This window comes from Monodon monoceros, unplaced genomic scaffold (genome assembly GCF_005190385.1).
Source record: "Monodon monoceros isolate NGI ecotype Baffin Bay Population unplaced genomic scaffold, NGI_Narwhal_1 Super_Scaffold_10, whole genome shotgun sequence".
NCBI lineage: Eukaryota > Metazoa > Chordata > Mammalia > Artiodactyla > Monodontidae > Monodon > Monodon monoceros.
Window position 1 is genome coordinate 57,604,654 of NW_021703766.1, and position 24,236 is coordinate 57,628,889.

Consider the following 24,236-nt stretch of genomic DNA (forward strand, 5'->3'; position numbering starts at 1 on the left):
ATAAAGCAGAAAACAGAACAATGTGTTTACAGTCCAGCAGGGAAAGTAAAGAAGCACAATGCATCATGTATCAGTCAGATGGGTTGATGCCTTGGAGAGACATAAAGCAGGGAAAGAGGACAGAGTGTGACTGTTGGGCAGAGGCAGTTGCAGTTTTAAATAAGAGAATTCAGGGAAGCCCTCACTGAGTAGGTGCTGTGTGACTGACGAATTGCAGGAGGTGAGGACCTGAGCCAGAAGGTGTTGGGAGAAGAGGATCCCCATGGAGAGAACAAGGATTGCAGAGGCCCTGACATGAGAACATGCCTGGTGTGTATGAGGAAGAGCAGGGAGGCCACTGAAACTTGAACAGAGTGACCAAGGGGGAGATGGGAGAAGAGGGAACAGGGAGGTGACGGGGCTATCAATTAAAACATTATGGGGCTTCCCTGGTGGTGCAGTGGTTAAGAATCTGCCTGCCAATGCAGGGTACACGGGTTCCAGCCCTGGTCCGGGAAGATCCCACATGCCAAGGAGCAACTAAGCCCGTGCACCACAACTACTGAGCCTGCGCTCTAGAGCCCACGAGCCACAACTACTGAAGCCCGCAAGCCACAACTATTGAAGCCTGTGCGCCTAGAGCCCGTGCTCTGCAACAAGAGAAGCCACTGCAGTGAGAAGCCCGTGCACCGCAACGAAGAGTAGCCCCTGCTCGCCGCAGCTAGAGAAAGATCGTGCACAGTAATGAAGACCCAATGCAGCCAAAAATAAAATATAAATAAATTAATTTATAAAAAATTAATTAATTAAAAAATTGTAATTTCAAAGGCTGGCCAGGATGCAAAGCATCACAAAGTCTCATTTGTTGCTGGTGGGAAAGCAATATGGCACAACCGCTTTGGACAGGAGCTTTGCAGTTTCTTACAAAGCTCAACATAGACTTACTGTAATGACCCACAATCGCACTCCTAGGTATTTAACCAAGAGGAATGAAAACCTACGTACTGAATGTTTGTGGTCCCCCACCCCATCCCATTCATGTTGAACTCCTAATCTCTAATATGCTGGTATGTGAAGTTGGGGTCTTTGGGAGGTGATTAGGTCTGAGGATGCAGTCCTCATGAATGGAATCAGTGCCCTCATAAACAAGACCCCAGAGAACTCTCCTGCCCCTTCCACCATGTGAGGACACTGCGAGAAGATGGCCATCTATGAACCAAGAGCACATCTGGAACTTCTACACATTCTTAGGAGATGGACTTCTATTAGGATGCTGAAAGGTTCCTTCCCCTCAGCCAGCAAAGGGGGCGTGAGCTGGGAGTACAGGTACAGGACATCTCTTCCTTAACTTTTCTGAGATCTCTTTTCACTAATGGCTGTTCATTAATAGGACTTAATTTTCAAGACTAGTTCTGGAATTCCCCAAAGGGTACTTGGTTGAGCAGGCCATGCCTTCTCTCAAAGCAGCAAACAGACACCACCAGAGGGTTTTTTTGGTTTGTTTCTTGGCCTCGTGGTAAGGCCTGTGAGATCTTAGTTCCCCAACCAGGGATTGAACCCGGGCCCCCAGCAGTGGAAGCGCAGAGTCCTAACCACTGGACTGCCAGGGAATTCCTTTTTTTTTTTTTTCAAGCTGAGTTTTTAAACTTGCTGGGCAAGGGAATGCACACTGAATACTTCTCCAGGTAGGAGCAGGGAAGGTTAAAGTTCTAAAAGAACTAGAAAGGGCAATGTATTCATTTCCTATGGCTGCTGTAAAAAACTGCCACAAACTTTGTGGCTTAAAACTACACAAATGGACTTCCCTGGTGGCGCAGTGGTTAAGAATCTGCCTGCCCATGCAGGGGACACAGGTTCGAGCCCTGCTCTGGGAAGATCCCACATGTTGCGGAGCAACTAAGCCCAGGCGCCACTACTGAGCCTGTGCTCTAGAGCCCATGAGCTGCAACTACTGAGCCCACGTTCCACAACTACTGAAGCCTGCGTGCCTAGAGCCTGTGCTCCGCAACAGAGGCCACTGCAATGAGAAGCCCGTGCACCGCAACAAAGAGTAACCCCCGCTCACTGCAACTAGAGAAAGCCTGCGTGCAGCAAGGAAGACCCAGTGTAGCCAAAAATAAATAAATAAATTTATATATATTAAAAAAAAACCACTACACAAATGTATTCCGGAGACAGAAATCTGCAATGAGTCATATGAGGCTAAAATCAAGGTGTCAGCAGGGCTGGTTCCTTCTGGAGGCTCCAGGGGGGATACCAGTGTCCCTGCCTTTTCCAGCTTCTAGAAGCTGCTTCCATCATCATATCCCATTCTGACTCTGATCCTCCTGCTTCCCTCTTGTAAGAACCCCTGTGATGACACTGAGCCCACCCAGATAACCCAGGATAATCTCCCCGTCTCAGATCTTTGACTTAATTACTCCTTCCAAGTCCCTTGGCCATATAAACCATCAGAGGTTCCAGTGATTAGGATGTAGACCTATGTGGGAGGCCATTATTCAGCCTACCAATGAGGGTTCCTGACTGCTGTGTTTTATTTTTATTTTTTTGTCTGCGCCACGCAGCATGTGGGATCTTAGTTCCCCAACCAGGGATCAAACCCTCCTGACTGCTATGTTAATCAAGTATTGCAACCCAGCCTGTGGGAGGACAGAAGAGGGCCTGGGTCTGGACAGGAATGGTTAAAACTAGCCGTACTGGCCACCAATCAGTCAAGGCTTGTAAGAGGCTATGCCCTGGGGCTTCCCTGGTGGTGCAGTGGTTAAGAATCCACTTGCCAATGCAGGGAACACTGGTTCGAGCCCTGGTCTGGGAAGATCCCACATGCTGCAGAGCAACCAAGCCCATGTGCCACAACTACTGAAGCCCACACGCTCTACAGCCCGTGCTCTGCAACAAGAGAAGCCACCGCAATGAGAAGCCTGAGCGCCACAACAAAGAGTAGCCCCTGCTCGCCGCAACTAGAGAAAGCCCGTGCACAGCAACGAAGACCCAATGCAGCCAAAAATAAATAAATTAACTTAAAAAAAAAAAAAGAGGCTATGCCCTGGGTCTCTCTCAGATTCAGCTGTTAGCCCTGGTGTAGAGAAGCCCAACATCCAATTGCAGCATCTCCAAAGCAAGAGCTGCACCAAGGAGAGTTTTCCTCTTGCATTGCCCTGCGGGGGGGGGGGTGGAGTTGGTGTTCCTAATTTGTATGAAGGTGAGGTGTAGACTATCAGCGGCCCTGCTGCAGTCTCAGCCAGGAGGAGGCTGAAAGAGTGCAAGGAGGACCAGAAGAAAGAGGGAAAGGGCAGGAAAGAGTTTTCTTTAATGCTTGTGCTAGTTTTCTATTGTTGCCATAACAAAGTACCACAAACACAGCTTAAAACAACGCAGATTTATTATCTCATAGCCTTAATTAGCTCAGTGACCTTCCCTCTGACTATGCCTCCATAGGAACAAGTCAAACTTCCAAGGGGAGCCACCCCGGGGCTCCGAGGCTATGCCAACCAGTGTGAGCAGCTCTCAGCCAGCCAGCACTGCAGGGCCTCAGGAGGGATGCTCCCAGGTCCTCCCAGACCTCTCTGTAGCCTCCTACTCCCCATTCCCGGAGACCCACCCTCTTCATCACAATAACACCCTCTCATTATCCAAGTCCCAAAGAAAGAAGTTATTCTTAGGCCCTGAGCTGTGGGATGCTGATTCAGAGAAGTTTCTGCCGAGATGCCCCCATCCATGCTTACAACTGCCCTGCGACCCTGACTTAGCCACTTCTGGTTTTAAAAAGGTCCAAAGAAAACCCAAACTCACCTCTTTTTATCTCCACCTTTTTATTCCTCATCAAATGATTATAACAATGTATGATTTGTGATAGAGGAAAAATCATACACAAGTAACAGTCACTTAGGAGACCCCATGTTTATTTCTCTATGATCAACTCCCAACCTACATCCGTATGTGTGCACACTTTACATGGCAAATTTTCTATTTTATGCTTTTGGTTGCCGGCCATATTATAAGCGTTTTCAATATGGCAACAAAACCTTTATCGTCATGGTTTGGCATGGTTGCATGGAACAAATCACAAGTGTCCCAAATGAACAATGAGGGGTGACAATGTAAACATAACTCAGTGTTTCTCTGTTTGTTTGTCTCAACAACTAAAGCAACGCATCATATTTCTCAGCAGCAGCCCTTTCCTTCTCAGGAGAACCTGCTCTGGTCTCCGTATTAAGAGGAATAACATCACTGTTCATTCACAAGCGACTTCCTCACCCAGGTGCCCCGCTGAAACGAGTCCTCAGCACCTGGCAGGAATGTAACGCGGAAATACATTCAAATGTCAATCCGCTGTAATTCTGTGGTTGCTGTGAGCTGGAGCACTGTGTGGGGTTTCTCACCAGCATGGCTTTGCTGACACAGCTAAGACAGCAAGGGCTCCTGCTGACAGCTTCCCTCGCTGGATTCCAGTAAGAGTTTGCTTACGAACAGTAAGGCAGACACTCCCTCTTAAAGGATTCCTCTTCCCGATTACACAGGCTCTTTCCAGTTTAAGGACTCGGATGTATGGGTAGGTGAGTTCTCCAGGGAAGTATCTACCTGACTTTCTCAGGTTTTATTCCAGTGTATGCACTATCATGTTTGGTACAGGCTGAATCATCCCTGAAGCCTTTGCCACATTTACTACCATCCTGTATCCTCTGCAAGAGTTCCCTAATGTATAGACTTAACAGGATGGCTGAGGAATGTCTCACATCCACCAGTCCGCTGGACAGCTCAGAGCAGTCTTTTCCACTGACAGGGAGGAGCCACCCCTGAAGACACTTCTCTCTCACATAGGTTTTTGAGAGCCAGTCGGAAGATGAGTGTGGCCCACGTTCATTAAATATCCACGGGTTGTTCTCCAGGGTGTGATCTTTGGTGTCGGATGAGGGAAGAGCTCCTTCTGAATGTTTTCCCACACTGAGGACAATGACTGGGACCCTCCCTGCTGTGGAGCCTCTGATGTACTGCCAGGTGAGAGTTCTGCTTGAAGGACTTTCCACAATCTGGACACTGGTACGGGGTCTCCTTAGTGTGAATTCTCTGGTGTTTGGTCAGACAGGAGCTGTCCCTGAAAGCTTTACCACACTGATTACACTCATAGGGCTTCTCGCCAGTATGAGTCCTCTGGTGACGTATGAGGCCGGCGATGTTCCTGAAAAGTTTCTGACACTGATCACAGCCATAGGGCTTCTCACCAGTATGAATCCTCTGGTGCCTGATGAGGTAAGCACTCTCAATGAAAGTTTTCCCACATTCTTTACACTCATAGGGTTTCTCCCCAGAATGGATTTTCTGATGCACAATGAGGTGAGAGTTACGGTTGAAGGATTTCCCGCATTCCACACATTCAAAGGGCTTCTCTCCAGTGTGAGTCCTCTCGTGCTGGGTGAGGTATGAGCCATCTCGGAAGGCCTTTCCACATTTGCTACATTCATAAGGCTTCTCCCCAGTGTGGATTCTGAGATGCACAGTGAGGTGGGAGATGTCAGTGAAAGGTTTCCCACACTCATTACATCTATATGGTTTTTCCCCTGTATGAGTTCTTTGATGCAGAATGAGGGACGAATTTCGGTTGAAGGTTTTCCCACATTCTAGACATTCGTAAGGTTTCTCCCCAGTGTGAATTCTCTGGTGTTGCGTCAGAGCTGACCCATCACTGAAGGCTTTCCCGCATTTACTGCATTTATAGGGCTTCTCTCCTGTATGGATTCTTTGATGCACAATTAGGTTATAGTTCTTGGAGAAGGATTTTCCACACTCATTACAGGTATAAGGTTTCTCTCCAGTGTGAGTTCGGTGATGTAAAACAAGGGAAGAGTTCCGTTTGAAGCACTTGCCACATTCAGTACATGTGTACAGTTTTTCTCCAGGGCTGTTCCTCCTGTTTTCATTAAGAGATGAACTCAGGGTAAAGATGTCCCCAAAGTCCTTACCTTCATACAGTTTCTTCCCTCTTTTCATTATTTTTTGTTCACCAAGAGGGGTAAAATGGTTGAAAGACTTAACACTTTCAGGGTATTTATAGGGTTTCTCTCTAGTTTGAGTTCTTCCAAATGGAATAACTTCCATGGAATGGTTGAAGGCTTTCCCACAGGTGTCACTGTCACCCGCTCTCTTAGCTACATAACTTTTCTGACAATTGTGTAAAGCTGGGTCACAATCCAGGCTTTTAACACCTGAGCCACGTACATGGAAACCGTTTCTTGTGGAAACTCTCTGACGTCGTGGAAGGTCTGGGCTCATGCTCAAATGCTCCCCAAATCCGGGATATTCACGAATTGCTTCCTGAGCTCCTGATTCCTCCTGAGTTAAGGCTGATTGCCTCAAATGTCCCTCCTGGTTCTCACAGTCCCAACTGTTACCTAGAATGGAGAAATGAGGACCCTCTCGTGTAAATCCTTCCACCTCCATGTCACAGGACAGTTCTTCCTCAGGAATGTTCTCAGCTGTCATTTTCAATCTTCTGTCCCAGGCTGGAAAGCAAAGAATGAAAAAGACAGACTTAAGTACATGAAGCCGTGTGTGGAAGAGGAATGAAAGATGGTGACAGGCCAAGTGTGTGAGTGTGTCTTTTTACTTGTTTTCTTTTTGAAATTCAGATCTATATGAGGGGGAGATACTGTGAGAGTTGAGGGATGGAGCCAAGAACAGGTTTCCACCCTCCTAGAGAACAGGCAGGGGGAATGGTGTTGGGGGTAAATATCACCAAAAGGATTAGCCTGAGACGTGGGAGATCAGAGGCCAGGTGTCACTCTGATGACACAGTAACACATCTCGGCCACTGTGATCTTGTCCCCATCACCCACTTCCCCTACCAATAACCAGTACACACTCCAGATCCTCCACTTCACAATGGGCTTAAAATAGCACTGAACGAGCAGTTTTCACCCCACCTTTGTGGTCAGAGTTCTGCCTTCGTGGATGGGACACAACACAGGCCTGGTGACCTGACACTTCTGAAATTCCTAGATCTGTCAACGACCTTCCTGCAGGGTTATTATGAGAATTACATCATGTGTGCTGGCTCTGAGCTGGGGAACAGACAGTACTGTAAGTGGCTGCCAGTGTCTTCACTTTATGGATCTTTCTCTAACCATGCTCCCACCCCTTTGACTTGAAGATATCAAGAAAACTGGCTCTCAGGCTTCCCTGGTGGCACAGTAGTTAAGAATCTGTCTGCCAATGAAGGGGACACGGGTTTGAGCCCTGGTCCGGGAATATCCCACATGCCACAGAGCAACTAAGCCCATGTGCCACAACTACTGAGCCTGCGCTCTAGAGCCCACGAGCCACAACTACTGAGCCTGCATGCCACAACTACTGAAGCCCGTGCACCTGTAGCCCGTGCTCTGCAACAAGAGAAGCCACCGCAGTGAGAAGCCCGTGCACCACAATGAAGAGTAGCCCCTGCTCGCCGCAACTAGAGAAAGCCCGTGCGCAGCAACAAAGACCCAGCACAGCCAAAAATAAAATTAATTAATTTTTAAAAATTTCCAAACAACAAAAAACAGAGTAAGAGTCAAAATACAAGTGGCAGGTGGAGAGACGATACTATAAAGTATAAAAGAGACAAAGGAATAGTGCCAGAGATCTATAAAAAAATTCTTCCAGAATAGCACATAAAAGGGGAAAAACTGGGTAAAGGATACAAGGAGTAACTTGACGGAGAGAAAATAGAAATGTCCTGAATACATGAATTCTTGCTCATTCGCACCTAAAGGCATTTACAAACTGTAACTTTAAGAATACAAAATATGCACATTTCAGATGAGTAAAAGTAAAACAAGGCATGATAATATAATGCTTGAGCAGGTCATGCAAGAAGAGAGTTGGTGGGCACGTAAAGAGGTCAGTCCACTTGGCGGCGTAACTGGGTAGTGGCCTTCGAAACATAAAACAGGCACATTCCGCCACCTTGCAATTCCACTTGGTAGTGTCTTAGATTCAGAAAGCCTGAGTCCCAAGCATAACTGGACATCAAGCTATACCTAAGGAGATGGTCTTAAAGGCCACCAGGAAAAAGACAACCAGTGAAGGAATGAACAGTACTGTGATTAACTTGGTAACAAAAATAGAAACCCGATAGTAATGGAAGATTACCATCAAAGTGCTGAGGGAAAAAACTGTCAGAGTGAAAGTAAGGGACTTCCCTGGTGGCACAGTGGTTGGGAATCTGCCTGCCAATGCAGGGGACACGGGTTCGAGCCCTGGTCTGGGAAGATCCCACATGCCACAGAGCAACTAAGCCCATTGCTGTTCCACAGTAGTGCTGTGGCATTGCTGCGCCACCACTACTAAGCCTGCACTCTAGAGCCCACAAGCCACAAATACTGAGCCCTAATGCCACAACTACTGAAGCCCGTGCCCCTAGAGCCCGTGCTCCGCAACAAGAGAAGCCACCGCTTCTCACTGCCCGTGCACCACAACAAAGAGTAGCCCCCGCTCACCACAACTAGAGAAAGCCCACATGCAGCAACGAAGGCCCAACGCAGCCAAAATTAAATAAATAAATAAAATTTTTTTAAAAAGAGTGAAAGATAAAGGCAACTTCAGAAAAGCAAAAGCAGGGTTTATCTCCAAGGACACTTGCCAAAAGAATTAGAAAAAAACTGTTCTTCAGGGAAAAAAAAAAAAACCCAGAAGGAAGGAATGGAGAGAACATGTATTTAAATAAAATCCAGCACTGATGACATAAAATGAAGCAGTAACAATGACTCAGGGGTTAACAATGGGATGGACTAAAATACTGAATTGCAGTGGCCTGTGAGATGAAAATGGGGTATCAAAATTAAGTGTCCTGACATTCTTATATTGTTCATGATTCATGTTAGACCTGGTCAAGTCAGGAATAAAAGAATAAATGTCATGTAAAACTTCCAAGCCCACAGAGCAGTGGTTCTCAACCAGAGACGGTTTTACCCTCAAAAGACACTTGGCAACATCTGGGAACATTTTTGGCTCTCATGACTTGGAGTCAGATGCTACTGGAATCTAGGGATGCTGTGAAATACCTTTAAAACACAAGACAGCCTCTCACACATAGAATGACCAGCCTCAAAACTCAAAAGTAAATAATGCTGAAGTGGAAAAACCCTGTTACAGAAGAAAAGAATAATAAAGAAAAGGAAAAAACAACAGATCAATCCAGAAGAAGGTGCTAAGGGGGAAAGCTCAAAAAGGACAGGTTAAGATAGAATGTATAAAATAGGACATCACAATAACAATAAATGTAAGTGGCTTTGATGGGCAAGATAAACACTCTGTCAGACTGCATTTAAAAATGTGTTTGTAACAGACACCAAAAGCAAAAGGACACAGAAGACAAAAGCAAAAGTTCGGAACAGACAAATGCTAACCAAACAAAGATTGAATGGTGCTTTGTTAACCAACAATAAACTTCAAGGATGATAAAAGGGCAATATAACAATGGCAAAGATGTCTACATTAACAGCATACCTCCAAACACAGAGCAAAGTCAGGAAATCCAACCATACTGGGAGGGTTTAAGAACCTCTTTCAGAAATGGAAATGCAGAAAGACTGAACAGAGACAAGCATAAGAGAATGTAATTAGCCAGCCTGGTCACACAGCTGACTGAAGACCCACTACCAATAATTAGAGCCAAAGGCTTTCCAAGCACAAGTGGAACATTTGCTAACATTGGTCATAAACCAGGCCAAAGAATAAGTTCAACAAAGACCAGACCACAGTCTCTTGACTACAAATGTGTTCAAGTTAAAAACCAGTAACAGAAAGAACGCCAAATACAAAAAATAATAGTAAGTTTAAAAAAAAAAAAACCTATTTATTTGGAAAAATGAAAACCTGTTTCTCAGTAATTCACAGAGAAATGTTGATGCAAATTAGAAAGCATCTACTTAGAAAACACAGAGAACTGAACAACTGATGATGATGGCACATCTCAAAATATGTAGCAAAGGAGAATGCAGCTAAAGAAGTTCCTAGGCGAAAAATGTTGGTCTTTAATGCATGGGGCTTTTTTTTGGTTTTTTTTTGTTGTTGTTGTTATTGTTTTTTGTTTTTGTTTTGTTTTGTTTTTGTTTTCTGTGGCCATGCCATGCGGCTTGCGGGACCTTAGTTCCCCAACCACGGATTGAACCTGTACCCTCAGCAGTGAAAGCACAGAGTCCTAACCACTGGACTGCCAGGGAAGTCCCTAATCTTGTATTTTAAAGAGAAGACTGAAAGTTAGCGAGATCACTGTTCGACTTAAGAAGTAAGGGAAAAAAGAAAAAATAAAAAAATAAAATAAAAGGAAAGAAAAGAAGTAAGGGAAAGAGCCACAGAGAAAACCAACAGGAGGTGAAAGGAAGGTGATAATAAAGGTAAGATCAAAAATTACAGAAACCAAAAACAAGGAAACAGCCAAGAACATGAAGAAAACCAAGTCTGTTATTTGAAAAGACTAATGAAATTACCTTTGGCAAGAGTAATCATAAAATAAAGAACAAGAAGGCATACATAGGTGATATTCGTCATAAAAGGGGGATTTAATTAAGAAACAGAAGAAAGTTATCAAAATGGCAACATTAGATTTATCCTACAAAAGAAGGCCTATGAAACATTAGAACATCTACTGATACGATTCCCAACATTTTCAGATTAAAGTAGAAGACAGCCCCCTACATCCTATCTCAATAAATTCAGAAAGTAATTTGAACAAATCTCACCCAGACTCTTGATCAAAATGCTCTCAGATTAAAGTAGTAGACCCCTTTACCCTACGTCAATAAATTGATAAGGTATTTTAAGGAAAGCTCCAACTCATGATGAAAATTCTTATCAACTATGAACACAAGGAATTAAGGTAAACATCACACGTGAGGAAACATGAGAATTGTTCAGTCTGAAGCCAAGGCCAAGACCCCAGAGGCCTGCTAGGTCCACAGCATTCAACAGTGATGCGGAGGGGCCAGCTGGCCAGGAGGACCATATCCCCAGCTGTCACTCCTGGCTGCTCCTACTTTTCAGACCTCCTGAGGCTGCCTTATTACCATGATGCATGTTTCCTCTACTGAGCCTTCTGAGTAGACTGGGGCCTGGGTGGCCTACAGCTGTCCTGTGGAAACAAGAGATGGAGAGCACCTCCCTACAAGTCTGTAAGGGGAGGATGTATGTGTGCACTTAAAAGAAATGAGGTAAGTCAGACATATATAGGATGATACCACTTAGTTCAAATTTTTAGACACACAAAGTATTCTCGAAGTAAAAATATTAAAATGCCCTGGCAACACATCTACCAAAGCTGTGATCATGACTGTCTTGGGAGTGTGGAAGGGAACAGCCCTAGAGAAGCAAAGGGAATGTCCATTTCATCTATAATAGATGCTTCCTTTATTGAAATAAGACTTACATACCACTAAGAAAGTGAAAAGACAACCTACCAAACAGGAGAAAATACTTACAAAGCACGTATCTGATAAAGGACTTGCGGAAGATATAAAAAACTCTTATAGCCCAATAATTACAGGACAACCCAAATTTTAAAAATAGGCAAAGGATCTGAATAAACATTTCTCCAAAGAAGACATACAGATGGCCAATAAGCACATGAAAAGATGATCAACATCATTAGTTACTAGGGAAATGCTAATCAAAACCCAGGCTTAGGGGCTTCCCTGGTGGCGCAGGGGTTGAGAGTCCGCCTGCCGATGCAGGGGACACGGGTTCGTGCCCCGGTCCGGGAAGATCCCACATGCCGCAGAACGGCTGGGCCCGTGAGCCATGGCCGCTGAGCCCGCGAGTCCGGAGCCTGTGCTCTGCAACAGGAGAGGCCACAACAGTGAGAGGCCCACGTACCGCAAGGCATGTGGAAAAAAAAAAACCCCAGTCTTTCACTGCCATGGGCCTGGGTTCAATCCGTGGTCGGGGTCAAGCCACACAGTACGGCAAAAAAAAAAAAAAAAAAGACAATAACAAGTGTTGTGAGCATGTGGAGAAACTGAAACCCTCACACACTGTTGGGGGGAATGTAAAATGGTACAGCTGGGACCTCCCTGGTGGCGCAGTGGTTAAGAATTCACCTGCCAATGCAGGGGACACAGGTTTGATCCCTGGTCCGGAAAGATCCCACATGTCATGGAGCACCCAAGCCCATGTGCCACAACTACTGAAGCCCACGCACCTAGAGCCCGTGCTCTAGCCCCTGCGCACCACAACTAGAGAAAACCCGCGAGCAGCAACAAAGACCCAACACAGTCAAAAAATAAATAAATTAATTAAATGGTGCAGCTGCTTTGGAAAACAGTCTGACAGTTTCTCAAAAAGTTAAACAGAGTTATCATATGACCCTGCAATTCCACTCCTAGGTATCTACTCAAGAAAAATGTAAACATATGTCTATACAGAAACTTCTCCATGAATTATGAGTACATAACAGCACTATTCATGATAAACAAAAGTGGAAACAACCCAAATAAATGTCTACCAACCGATGAATGGATAAACAAAATGTCAAAATACACACAATGGAATATTCTTCAGGCTTAAGAAGGAGTGAAATACTGATAAATGCTTCAATAACACAGATGAATCCTGAAAACATTATACGCAGTAAAAGAACTCAGACACAAAAGACTCCATAGTGTATGATCACATTTAAGTGAAACATCCGGAAAAGGCAATTCCATACACACTGAAAGTCAATTAGTGGCTGCCAGGAGCTGGGAGAAGGCAGTATGGGGAGTGACTCCTAGTTGGTATGGGGTTTCTTCTTGGATTGATGAAAACGTTCTGGAAATATATAGTGGTGACGGCTGCACAACTTCGTGCATATACTAAGAACCACCGAGCTGTGCACTCTGAATGAAAGAATCATATGATACGTGGATTATATTTCAATAAAGCTGTGATAAGTAAATTTACACCTATAAGGGGACAAGTTTCACCTAGCCTGACCTGCAGCGCTTGACCTTGGCAGTATTTCCCCTGGGGGCATCCAGAAATCTGTGGAGGTGTCAGGTTGTCACAAAGACGGAAGCAGGGGGAACTACTAGCATCTGATGGGCCTGGACCAGGCATGCATACTTGCTAATACACTTGGGACTGCTCCACGTGATGTTTGACCAACCTGTGGACCGAAATCCCTGCAGGTATTAAACTGGGGTACTGAACTACGGAACAATACTACATGTGTTAAAAGACATCAGGGAAAAGGTGCCTTCATTTAGGGGAAGGAAGTTGAATGGAAGTCTAGATACAGCCCTGAATTTATGAACTCATTCCCTATTTTGCATCTCTCTCCTTGACCAAAACTGGCCATTCCAACTCTACACTCAATCAGTGAGGGCCTGAGTGCCATAGCGGTTACTGCAAAAAGAACAATCACAAGCATACAGGAGGACATTAGGACAGACTTCAGGGAAATAATATTAAATTAGGGTATTTAATGCAGGAACTACACTGAATTTCATTAATTAAGGTTGTTTTAAAAATCTCGTATTATTGCCCTCATACATATCTGTGTAGCTATTTTTGGCACTACAATGATACCAAAACTATGTTGTAAAAAATTCACCTTGATGCTGTTCACAAATTTGGGGGGGGGGCGTCTCTATTCCTCCCCCACCCCACATGTCCTCTGACCTCAGATATTCACAATACCACTTTTCTGGAGCCCCAGCATGACTCATTTTCCCCAGCCTGTCCTTCTCTTCCCCATGGCCACCAAAGAAGATGGTCTCTAAGGCTTTCTATACACTGAATGTTGCCCCAGCACATGTTGAGACTTCAGGTCTGTTTGGAGAACTGTTTTCTGTGATAAATTGTCCTGATGTTGTTCCAGGTCATAGCAGAGGGGGTGACTGACCCTTCACCTGTCACCCCAGATCATCCAGACAGCCTGGGTTGCCTTAACTGCATAAGTGCTTAGAACCTGCTTCCACCAAGGTACTTTCTTCCATTCCTATTTAATACACCTGGTCTGGATCCACCCACAACATTCACTGTTCCAGCAGCATCCAGCCATACCTCACCTCATTCAACTGCACTGAAGACAATGAATTCTGACTGTCCCATTTCTCTTAATCCAAACCTACAACCTCCAGCAGCAGATTGCTTCTTATGTTTTCCAGGTAGCTGTGCCAAACATTTAAATATAGAAATAATTTTTTTAATACAAATGCCTTTCCTTTTATTGATTCTTTACATTTAATTTTTAAAGTTATATGAATATTTAATATTATCTATAAAATTCTTTTCAGGACAGTAAAAGGCATATTGCTACTATTGATCATAAAGACTGAGCATTGGGCTTCCCTGTTGGCACAGTGGTTAAGAATCTGCCTGCCAATGCAGGGGACAGAGGTTCCAGCCCTGGTCCGGGAAGATCCTACATGCTGCGGAGCAACTAAGCTCGCAAGCCACAACTACTGAGCCTGCACTCTAGAGCCTACGAGCCACAACTACTGAAACCCACGCGCCTAGAGCCTGTGCTCTGTAACAAGAGAAGCCACCACAGTAAGAAGCCCATGCACCGCAACGAAGAGTAGCCCCTGCTCGCCACAACTAGAGAAGGCCCATGAACAGCAACAAAGACCCAACACAGACAAAAATAAATAAAATAAAATAAATAAATTTTTTAAAAAAGTAGAACTCCTCCTGTGGAAAGAGCAGAGACAGAATGGCTTCAGACAATCCACCTTTAAAAAAAGAAAAAAGACTGAGCATTACACAAAAAATAACTCAAAATGCATCACAAGCTTAAACATACAAGCTAAAGCTATAAAACTCTTAAATGAAAAACATAGGCATAATTCTTCAGAAACCTGAATACAACACCAAAAGCACAAGTGACACAGTAGATAAACTGGACTAATCAAAATTAAAACCTTTTGTGCTTCAAAGAATGTTACTAAGAAAGTAAAATGACAATCCACAGGATAGGATAAAATATTTGCAAATCATATATCTGATAAGGCACTGGTATCCAGAATAAATAAACAACTCTTACAGTTCAATAATTAAAAGACCAATAACCCATTTCATAAATGGGCAAAGGATCTGAATAGACAATTCTCCAAAGAAGACATACAAAAGGCCAATAAGCATAATGAAAAGAAGCTCAATATCATTAACCATCAAGGAACTGCAAATCAAAAACACATCGAGATACCATTTCACACCCCTTAGGGTGGCTACAATCAGTTCCACTCCTAGGTCATCCAAGAGAAATGAAGACATATTTCCACAAAAAAAAAAACCCACAAAACTTGTATGTGAATGTTCACGGAAGCATTATTCGTAATACTCCCAAAATGGAAGCAACTCAAATGGCTATCAACTGATGAATGGATAAACAAATTAATATATTCATACAAGGGAATATTATTCATCCATAAAAATGAACCAAGTACTGATACATTGTAACATGGATGAACCTTGAAAACATTTTTAAGTGAAAGAAACCAAAACAAAGGACTACATATTGTATGGCCATTTATATGAAACACCTACAATAGGCAAATGCAGAGACAGAAAGTAGATTAGTAATTGCCTGGGGCTAAGAAGGATGGAGGAAATGGGAAGTGAGCTCTAACAGGCAGGGGTTTTCTTTGGGGGCATGATGAAAATATTCTAAAACTGATCTGGGTGATGGCTGCACCACCTGGTTAATATACTAAGAAGCACTGAATGGTATACCTTAGAGGGTGAATTATATGGTATATGAATTATACCTCAATACAGCTATTTAAACAATTAAGCAGGTGTTGAATCTGTTGGAGTCAGAACTACTGGTCTAGACTCCACTTGGCATGTCTCTGGTATCTTGGGATTAAAGCTTGCGGAGAGGGCTTCCCTGGTGGTGCAGTGGTTAGGAACATGCCTGCTGACACAGGGGACACGGGTTCCAGCCCTGGCCTGGGAAGATCCCACATGCTGCGGAGCAACTAAGCCCGTGCGCCACAACTACTGAGCCTGCGCTCTAGAGCCCGTGTGCCACAACTACTGAAGCCCATGGGCCACAACTACTGAGCCCGTGGGCCACAACTACTGAGCCCGTGGGCCACACCAAGCCCACAAGCCACAACTACTGAGCCCACGTGCCACAATGACAGAGCCCGCGAGCCACAACTACTGAGGCTGTACTCTAGAGTCCACGGGCCACAACTACTGAGCCCATGTGCCACAACTACTGAGCCCACATGCCACAACTACTGGGCCCACGAGCCACAACTACTGAGCCTGTGTGCCACAACTACTGAGCCTGTGCTCTAGAGCCCACAGGCCACAACTACTGAGCCTTCACTCTAGAGCCCGCGAGCCACAACTACTGAGCCCACGAGCCATGACTACTGAGCCTGTGAGCCATAACTACTGGGCCTGCAAGCCACAACTACTGCGCCTGTGGGCCACAACTACTGAGCCTGTGCTCTAGAGCCTGTGAGTCGCAACTACTGAGCCCATGAGCCACAACTACTGAGCCCACGAGCCACAACTACTGAGGCTGCTCTCTAAAGCCTGCAAGCCACAACTACTGAGCCCGTGGGCCACAACTACTGAGCCTGTGCTCTAGAGTCCACGAGCCACAACTACTGAGCCCACAAGCCACAACTACTGAGCCCGTGAGCCAACTACTGAGACTGCTCTCTAAAGCCTGCAAGCCACAACTACTGAGCCTGTGCACCACAACTACTGAGCCTGCACTCTAGAGCCCACAAGCCACAACTACTGAGCCCGTGTGCCACAACCACTAAGCCCACGAGCCACAACTACTGAGCCTGCATGCCTAAAGCCCATACTCCACAACAAGAGAAGCCACCACAATGAGAAGCCCGTGCACCAAAATGAAGAGCAGCCCCCGCTCACCACAACTAGAGAAAGACTGCGTGCAGCAACGAAGACCCAATGCAGCCGAAAATAAAAATAAATAAATAAGTTGATAAATAAATAAAATAAAGCATGTGGAGAATTCCATTCCCAGGCACTCACCTCTGGAGGGCTTTATACGCAGTCTCTATGACCCTGCAGAAGGATCCACTTAAGCCCAATGACTGGATGTTTGACATCAATGGTTGCCAGACCTCAGATGACTGACCCCATCTGCATGGTTCTTGCCATCTCTGTGGACCACACATGATAATGTTTACTTCTTCAAATGATACATTCTTTAACAAAAATAAATTGTTTGCCACTAATTTTAGCCCTGTCCAAATAAAGTTACCCACCTCATTACTAATTGTGATTAACAGCCTGACTTCTTTTTTTTTTTTTTGCGATACGCGGGCCTCTCACCGCTGTGGCCTCTCCCGTTGCGGAGCACAGGCTCCGGACGCGCAGGCTCAGCGGCCATGGCTTACGGGCCTAGCCGCTCTGCGGCATGTGGGATCTTCCCGGACCGGGGCACGAACCCGTGTCCCCTGCATCGGCAGGCGGACTCTCAACCATTGCGCCACCAGGGAAGCCCCTGACTTCATTTTTGATGACTGACTGCTGACAGCTTTCAACCTCCCATCCTCACCACCACCTACTGCCCCTTCTCCTTCTGCGAACGAGGCAAACTAACAAGAAAGCCTGAGTGTTTTCTCCTTGGTGTTGGCAGGAAGTTCAAACCATGCAAGCCCCAATCAATGCAAGGCCACCCTCATCTCAACTCCATTAATCACTATAGAAGCCCAGCGAGCTTCCTTTTCCTGCTGTCTCACGATTTTTGTTTGTTTATTTGGTTTTTGGCCGCGCCACGTGGCATTCCGGATCTTAGTTTCCCAACCAGGGATTGAACCCACGCCCCCTGCAGTGGAAGGGAGAAGACTTAACCATTGGACCACCAGGGAAGTCCCACTCACACTTTTTTGGATCATCATGGGAAGTCTGCCCTGCTGTCCAAAACAGTCTCATTACTGAATAATAAACCTTTTGTCTTCTTGTGGGAGGGTGTGTAAGATATAAAAAGATGTGTGTTTGAGGCAGGGAGAAAAGAAGGGTAAAGCTAATGAGGCAAAGTATTAATAACTTGATAATCTGGATGGTTTTACAAGTGTTTATTGAACTATTCCTGCAACATTTCTGTAGGTGTAAAACTTCAAAATAAAAAGTCGAGTGCTAAGGGAGAGAAACAATCAATAGAAGGGAGAAAAGTTGCTTGCTATGGGTGGAAAAAATAACAAAGTCTTAGTGTTCAAAACATATTTTTACAAGCCCAAGTCGCTAATAAGCAATTTTTTTTAAATTGGCAAAGGATAAGGGATCTTTCTGGGGTGATGGTAATTTTGATAAAGGTTTGGACTGCATTTGTCAAAACTCATCCAGTGATACAATGAATATCTGTGCATTTCAATGTAAGTCAGTTTTCCCTCAAAAATTTAAAAAGCAATATTGAACTCTAATTGATGTTAAGCGTAGTAAGGTGTTTGAGGGGGGAGTGGAGTGATATCTGCCATTTACTTTGACTGTATCCCAAAAAGATTAGTGGGTGGCTAAAAGGGTGGACAAAGGGAACAAATATAGGGCATACAGCAAGTATAGCAGAGTTAATGAGTTGGTATAAGGACGCACAAGTGTCTTAACTTTTCTATATGTAGAAAAACTTTTATCGTAAACTACTGCGGGAAGAGGAGCTAAGGAAACGAACCCACTAAACCAAGGAAGAGGAAAGCGAAGTGGCCACTAGCAGTTGGAAAAACGCAGCCCTCATTGAGAAGTGCAGCAAGATCTGATTTTGCAGCTATTAGGTGGGGAAAAAACAGGTGATTTGACACCTCCCGGTCTGCAGAGTGGTGGGAAACGGCACAGTCTGCGGGCGCAACGCGGCCCCCTCGGCCCAAGACCCACCGACGCCCACACGGGTCCTCCCACCACCAGGCAGCAGAAGGGCGGCAGACCCGGGGCTCGCCCCAGCGGCCGGGCCAGGACACCCGGCAGGCAGGGGCAAAAAGGCCCCTATGGAAGGACGAGCGCGGAACAGCCGGGAAACGCGGAGGAAATCGCTAGGGCGTCCTCACCCTAAGAGGGAGCTTCCACACCCGCCGAGGTACGTCCACACCCGCAGCGGGGCATCCACACTCGCCGGGGGGGTGTCCTCAACTGCAGGGGACGTCCACACTGCAGAAGGGGGGTGTCCACACCTGCCGGAGGGGGCGTTCTCAACTGCATGGGATGTCCACACTGCAAAAGGGGGGCGTCCACACCCGTCGGGGGACATCCACTCCGGAGAAGGGGGGCGTCTACATTGGCCGGGGGCGTCCTCACTCGCTAGGGCCGCCGCGCCTCGGGCGGACCCCCGGCCCTGCGAGTCGGACGCGCCCACTGACCCCGGGAAACCCGCCGGCAGACGCTCCGCTCCTGCGTCACCAAGACCCAGCGGACACCGCCCCCCGCGACACACACACCGCCCTCGGGGGAAATCGGGGAACCGAAAGGGCGATGGGCGCAGCGGACTCACCGGAGGCTGGCCGGCGGCACCAGCGGCAGCGGCGGGAGCTGCCGCGGCCATGTTCGGTACAAATGCGCGTGCGCGCGCCGGGACCCGGATGTGCGCGTCCCAGGAGACTCCGCGGCCACCGCTGGACCCTTGCGGTGTAGAGACCCGAGTGCCTGCTTTTCGCTTCTGCTCGGCACCGCGCCGGATCCAGTCCCCTCGCCCTGGGCGGGGGTCGGCCGCAAAGTTCCGGGCTGTCACCGCCCGCCCTGCGCCCAGTCTTCGCCTCCAGCCCAGGGACTTAAGAGCGGTTCTGTCAGGAAGAGTTGTCCCTTCGCCTCATTTACTTATTCAGTTATTTATTGATATCAATGTGGATTCGCTGACATTTATTTTCGCTTTATCCCAGGACATCATTATTGTGCAGCCTTATTTTTATGTACTGCATAGTTTGCTGAAATAATTCTATATCATCACATTTTTAAGAAAAATATGTTAAAATTCAGATAAGGGCAACTCATTATCCATTGACAGTATAGTTATTTCCTTAGAAATCTAAAGAGAAGCTGCACATTTTTGGAATTAATGGGAGTTAGGTAAGGATTTTAGATGGACGATTAGGAATGTAAATCAATGTATGTGTTGTGGAAAAATCAGCATATAAAAATTAGCAGCAAGCAGTTAGAAAATGTGCTTTTAAAAGAAATAAATGTTCTCAGTTTTATGTATGTGTATAAAATAAAACAATTTCAAAAAGAAATAATTCGTATATGTACAAAAAATAATAAATACCCACACTTCCACTATCCAGCATGAATGTGGGGGGGCAACCCCCAGAGTAGCCCAGGCAGGATGTGTGTGAGGCCTAGAGTTCCAGGCACAGTTCCTACACAGCCTAAGTCAAGGTGAAGGAGACAATTCTCAAAGAATCTCACCCAATATATACACTTTTTTGTTTTCGTATTGGTGATTGTAGGGTTTTTTTCGTTGAAGTATAGTTGATTTACAATATTGTGTTAGTTTCAGATGTACAACAAAGTAATTCAGTTTTTTTTTTCAGATTCTTTTTCCACTATAGGTTATTATAAGATATTGAGGATAGTTCCCTGTGCTTACAGTAATCCTTGTTGCTTATCTATTTTATGTATCATAGTTTGTATCTGTTAATCCCATACTCCTAATTTATCCCTACCTCTCTCTCTTTCCCCTTTGGTAACCATAAGTTTCTTTTCTCTGTGAGTCTGTTTCTGTTTTGTATATAAATTCATTTGTATTATTTTTTAGATTCTACATGATATAGATATAGTGATATAATATTTATATATATTTGTCTTTCTCTGTATGACTTATGTCACTCAATATGATATTCTCTAGGTCCACCCAAGTTGCTACAAATGGCAATATTTCATTATTTTTTATGGCTGAGTAATATTCCATTACATATGTATACACATATATGTATATGCAATGTGTACATATATAATATATACATACCACATGTATATATGTAATATATACATACCATATCTTATTTTTTAATATTTATTTTATTATTTATTTGGTTGCACTGGGTCTTTAGTTGCGGCAGGTGGGCTCCTTATTTGTGGCACGCAAACTCTTAGTTGCGGCATACACGTGGGATCTAATTCCCTGACCAGGGATCGAACCTGGGCCCCCTGCATTGGGAGCACGGAGCCTTAACCACTGCGCCACCAGGGAAGTCCCCATACCTTCTTAAATCAATCATCGCTGATAGGCACTTGGGTTATTAGGGTTTTCCTCTTAGTCCCCACCCAGGGACACAGGTCCCAAAGTGGTCGCTTTTCTTCCCTTCCTGCCCAATTACTTGTAGATCTCTCTTACAGCCTTGGATGTACAGGAGTCCTTCTGCCAACTTCCAGTTCGTTTTCAGTGAGAATTGTTCCACATGTAGATGTATTTTTCATGTGTTCATGGAGGGAGGTGCGATCCATGTCCCTCTTACTCCACCATCTTGATCTATCGCCAATAATCTCCCTTTTGATTAGGTTAAGGTCAACTGATTTAAAACCTAAATTACATCTTCAAAATCCCTTCCTTTTTGCTGTACAACTGAAATGAATCAGGGTGTAATACCAGGAGGTGGAAATCATGGGCGCCATCTTAGAATTTTGCCTACCACAATGTCCACTCTGGAAGTTGAAATGCATTGATTTAACTTGCAGGCCCTTGACAACCAGCAAGTCTGCACACTTCCTGTATGTCTGTTAATTAGCTACCCAATCTTTTTCGGGACTGGTCACTTTACATTGTTTATCCATGTATATGCTGGAGTCTATCTCACAACTGTGTATGAACCTTTATGTAGCAGCTCCCCTGACTCCTTTTCGTCTGATGTTCCTGTCTGGCTTCTCCAGGTGTCATAGTCAGGGTCAGCATACACTGAGATGGAGTCAGAAGTACAAAAGTTTATTGGGGAATAACACTAGTAAAAGAATGAAAAATGAAAAGGGGAGAAAGCAGGATTGGCCAGGAGGCACTGTCAGACCACCATGCTGCCCAGCAATAAGCTCAGGGCAGACTGCCGGTGAGAGGAGTCTTGTGTGGGGTGCAAACATCCAGGCCTGTGGACCATGGACTTGCGTGCTTGGTGGCCAGAGGCTGCTGGGAAAAGAGTGTAACCTGGGCTCCTAAGGAGCTCACAGCTGACAGCAGGTCCCTCTTTGAAGGCAAGTCAGGGTAGCAGCCAACCAATAGTCTATCCTTGGTGCCTTGTCCTCTGTTGGTGCACACAGTGCCCTTAAAGAAAAAGATCCTTCACTCAGGTTACAAAGCCTTGTCTTGTCGAGTCCTGCCCCCCAGCTCCATCAGGTTCTAGTCCCTTGGTTTCTGTGGCCTCTGATCCTCTTTCAATTCCTAGACTTCTCCATCAGGAACAGAAGCCAGAGTGCTCAAGATTCCTTAAGGGTCTACCAAAATGGTATCATTCCTTTTAAAATTAGAGGATAAAAATGAATGTAATCCAGCCTGGCTTATGTTCATCTTTATACCAATGTAGTAATAAAATGTATTTTTTTCCTATTTTTTGATGGAGGAAGGAGCCCACGAAGGCCAAAGTGCCTCAGGCTTGAGAAAGAAGGTCGGGATCTGCCCCTGCCTTGCCCCTCCTCACACCAGGTTCTCCGTTCTCAGACACCTCTGCTCTGGAGAGCACTCTCCTCTGTACTCCCTCTTCTGGGCAGTGCCTCATTTTTTCAGATTTTCTATTGCTGATGATCCACAAGTACATCATACCAGCCCAGTCCCCTCCCTGTACTCCAGACTAAAACAGTCTCCTGCCTCCTTGACTCTCCACTGGAAGGCCTGATGAGCATCTTACATGCCCCAAAGCGAATGCCAGTGCTGTCCTCAATCCCAGCTCCTCTCACAGCTTTGCCTGTCTTGGTCACCAGCGTTTCCATTCTTTCCCTGATAAAGGCCAAATCTTTTTTTTTTGGTAATAAACTTATTTATTTATTTATTTATTTATTTTTGGCTCTGTTGGGTCTTCGTTGCTGCATGCAGGCTTTTTCTAGTTGTGGTGAGCAGGGGCTACTCTTCGTAGTGGTGCACGGGCTTCTCATTGTGGTGGCTTCTCTTGTTACGGAGCATGGGCTCTATGTGCGCAGGCTTCAGTAGTTGTGGCACGTGGGCTCTAGAGCACAGGCTCAGTAGTTGTGGCTTGCGGGCTCCAGAGCGCAGGCTCAGTAGTTGTGGCACATGGGATTAGTTGCTCCACGGCATGTGGGATTCTCCCGGACCAGGGCTCGAACCTGTGTCGCCTGCATTGGCAGGCAGATTCTTAACTGCTGAGTCACCAGGGAAGTCCCAGGCCAAATCTTCTTTGATGTCTGGACTCTGCTAATTCATATCCTACCTGTGACTGGACAGCAGGTCCTGCCAGCATCATGCTCAAACCTACCCAGAATGCAGCCGACTCTCACTGCCTGCCTGACGGCCAGCATCTCTTACAGTGATCATGTCACCAGCCCCCCTGGTTCTATCATTCTCCCCAGCTAAATTTCCCCATAGCAGCCAGAGACTTTCCCTGGCACCTCCCTCCTTTGCTCAAAGTTTTTGAGGGCTCCCAGCTCCCTCAGTGGGGAAAGTCCACACCACAGCCTGCAAGGCAGCCAGGTCAGCCCTGAGCTCACACTTTTCTTTCTCTTTGCCTTAGCTCCAGCCACACTCGTCCTCTCCCTGGTGCTCCCATGCATGATATGCTCCCACGTCAGGGCCTTTGCACATGCTGTTCCCCCCTTGCCTGGAATACGCTTCCATCAGATATCTGCCCAGCTCATTCCTTATCCTCTTTAAGTCTTTATTCATACCTGGCACATACTGGGTACTTAATGAATATTCATTGACTGAAAACCAGTCAGTTGAATTGTTGGTCCCAATTTTTCACTGCCCTCCTTGAAGAAGAATTACGTGTCCTCACATGCTGCTAGTGACTTGCAAAGCCTCCCTGTGCAAGTGGGAAGGAGGCATATATATGTGATATATATGTATATGTATATATACACACACACACACATATATGTCTATATTTGTATAATTATTTATATTTTTTCCAAGCTTGGAAACTGGATTCAAAAACAAAGAGTTAGCCAGAAATCAGGGCATTTCTCTTAGAATCATATGCTGTCCTGAAAATAGAAAGATTCACAAAGGCTGAACTACATCCCTCCACATTTGGCTGAGACCAGGAATGTGAGGCTCACTTAAGGAAGCAGCAGGAGAACCAGAAGAGAGGGGTGGAACACATGGCCCTTGAGGAAACACTGATTCAGGACAGAGGCGGCAAGAATAATACATTTGGGGGAAAAGTTAATTA

At 45.5% G+C, this 24,236-nt stretch overlaps 1 protein-coding gene across 2 annotated transcripts in view; it reads right to left on the reverse strand.

Moving 5' to 3' along the window:
* The window catches only part of ZNF329 (zinc finger protein 329), a 46,090-nt gene extending 26,650 nt beyond the window's left edge, over window positions 1–19,440 (reverse strand). Inside the window, exons 1-3 of one of the 2 annotated variants that reach the window (XM_029240740.1) lie at window positions 19,406–19,440; window positions 16,957–17,087; window positions 3,364–6,479 (exon numbers count right to left, since the gene is read on the reverse strand). In XM_029240740.1, the coding sequence (XP_029096573.1) occupies window positions 4,843–6,459 (1,617 nt within the window). In that variant the 5' untranslated portion in view covers window positions 6,460–6,479; window positions 16,957–17,087; window positions 19,406–19,440 and the 3' untranslated portion in view covers window positions 3,364–4,842. Of the gene's footprint in view, window positions 1–3,363; window positions 6,480–16,956; window positions 17,088–19,405 lie in introns of those variants that run through there. The other variant, XM_029240750.1, reaches the window with a different exon arrangement.
* Window positions 19,441–24,236: the final 4,796 nt, after the last annotated feature.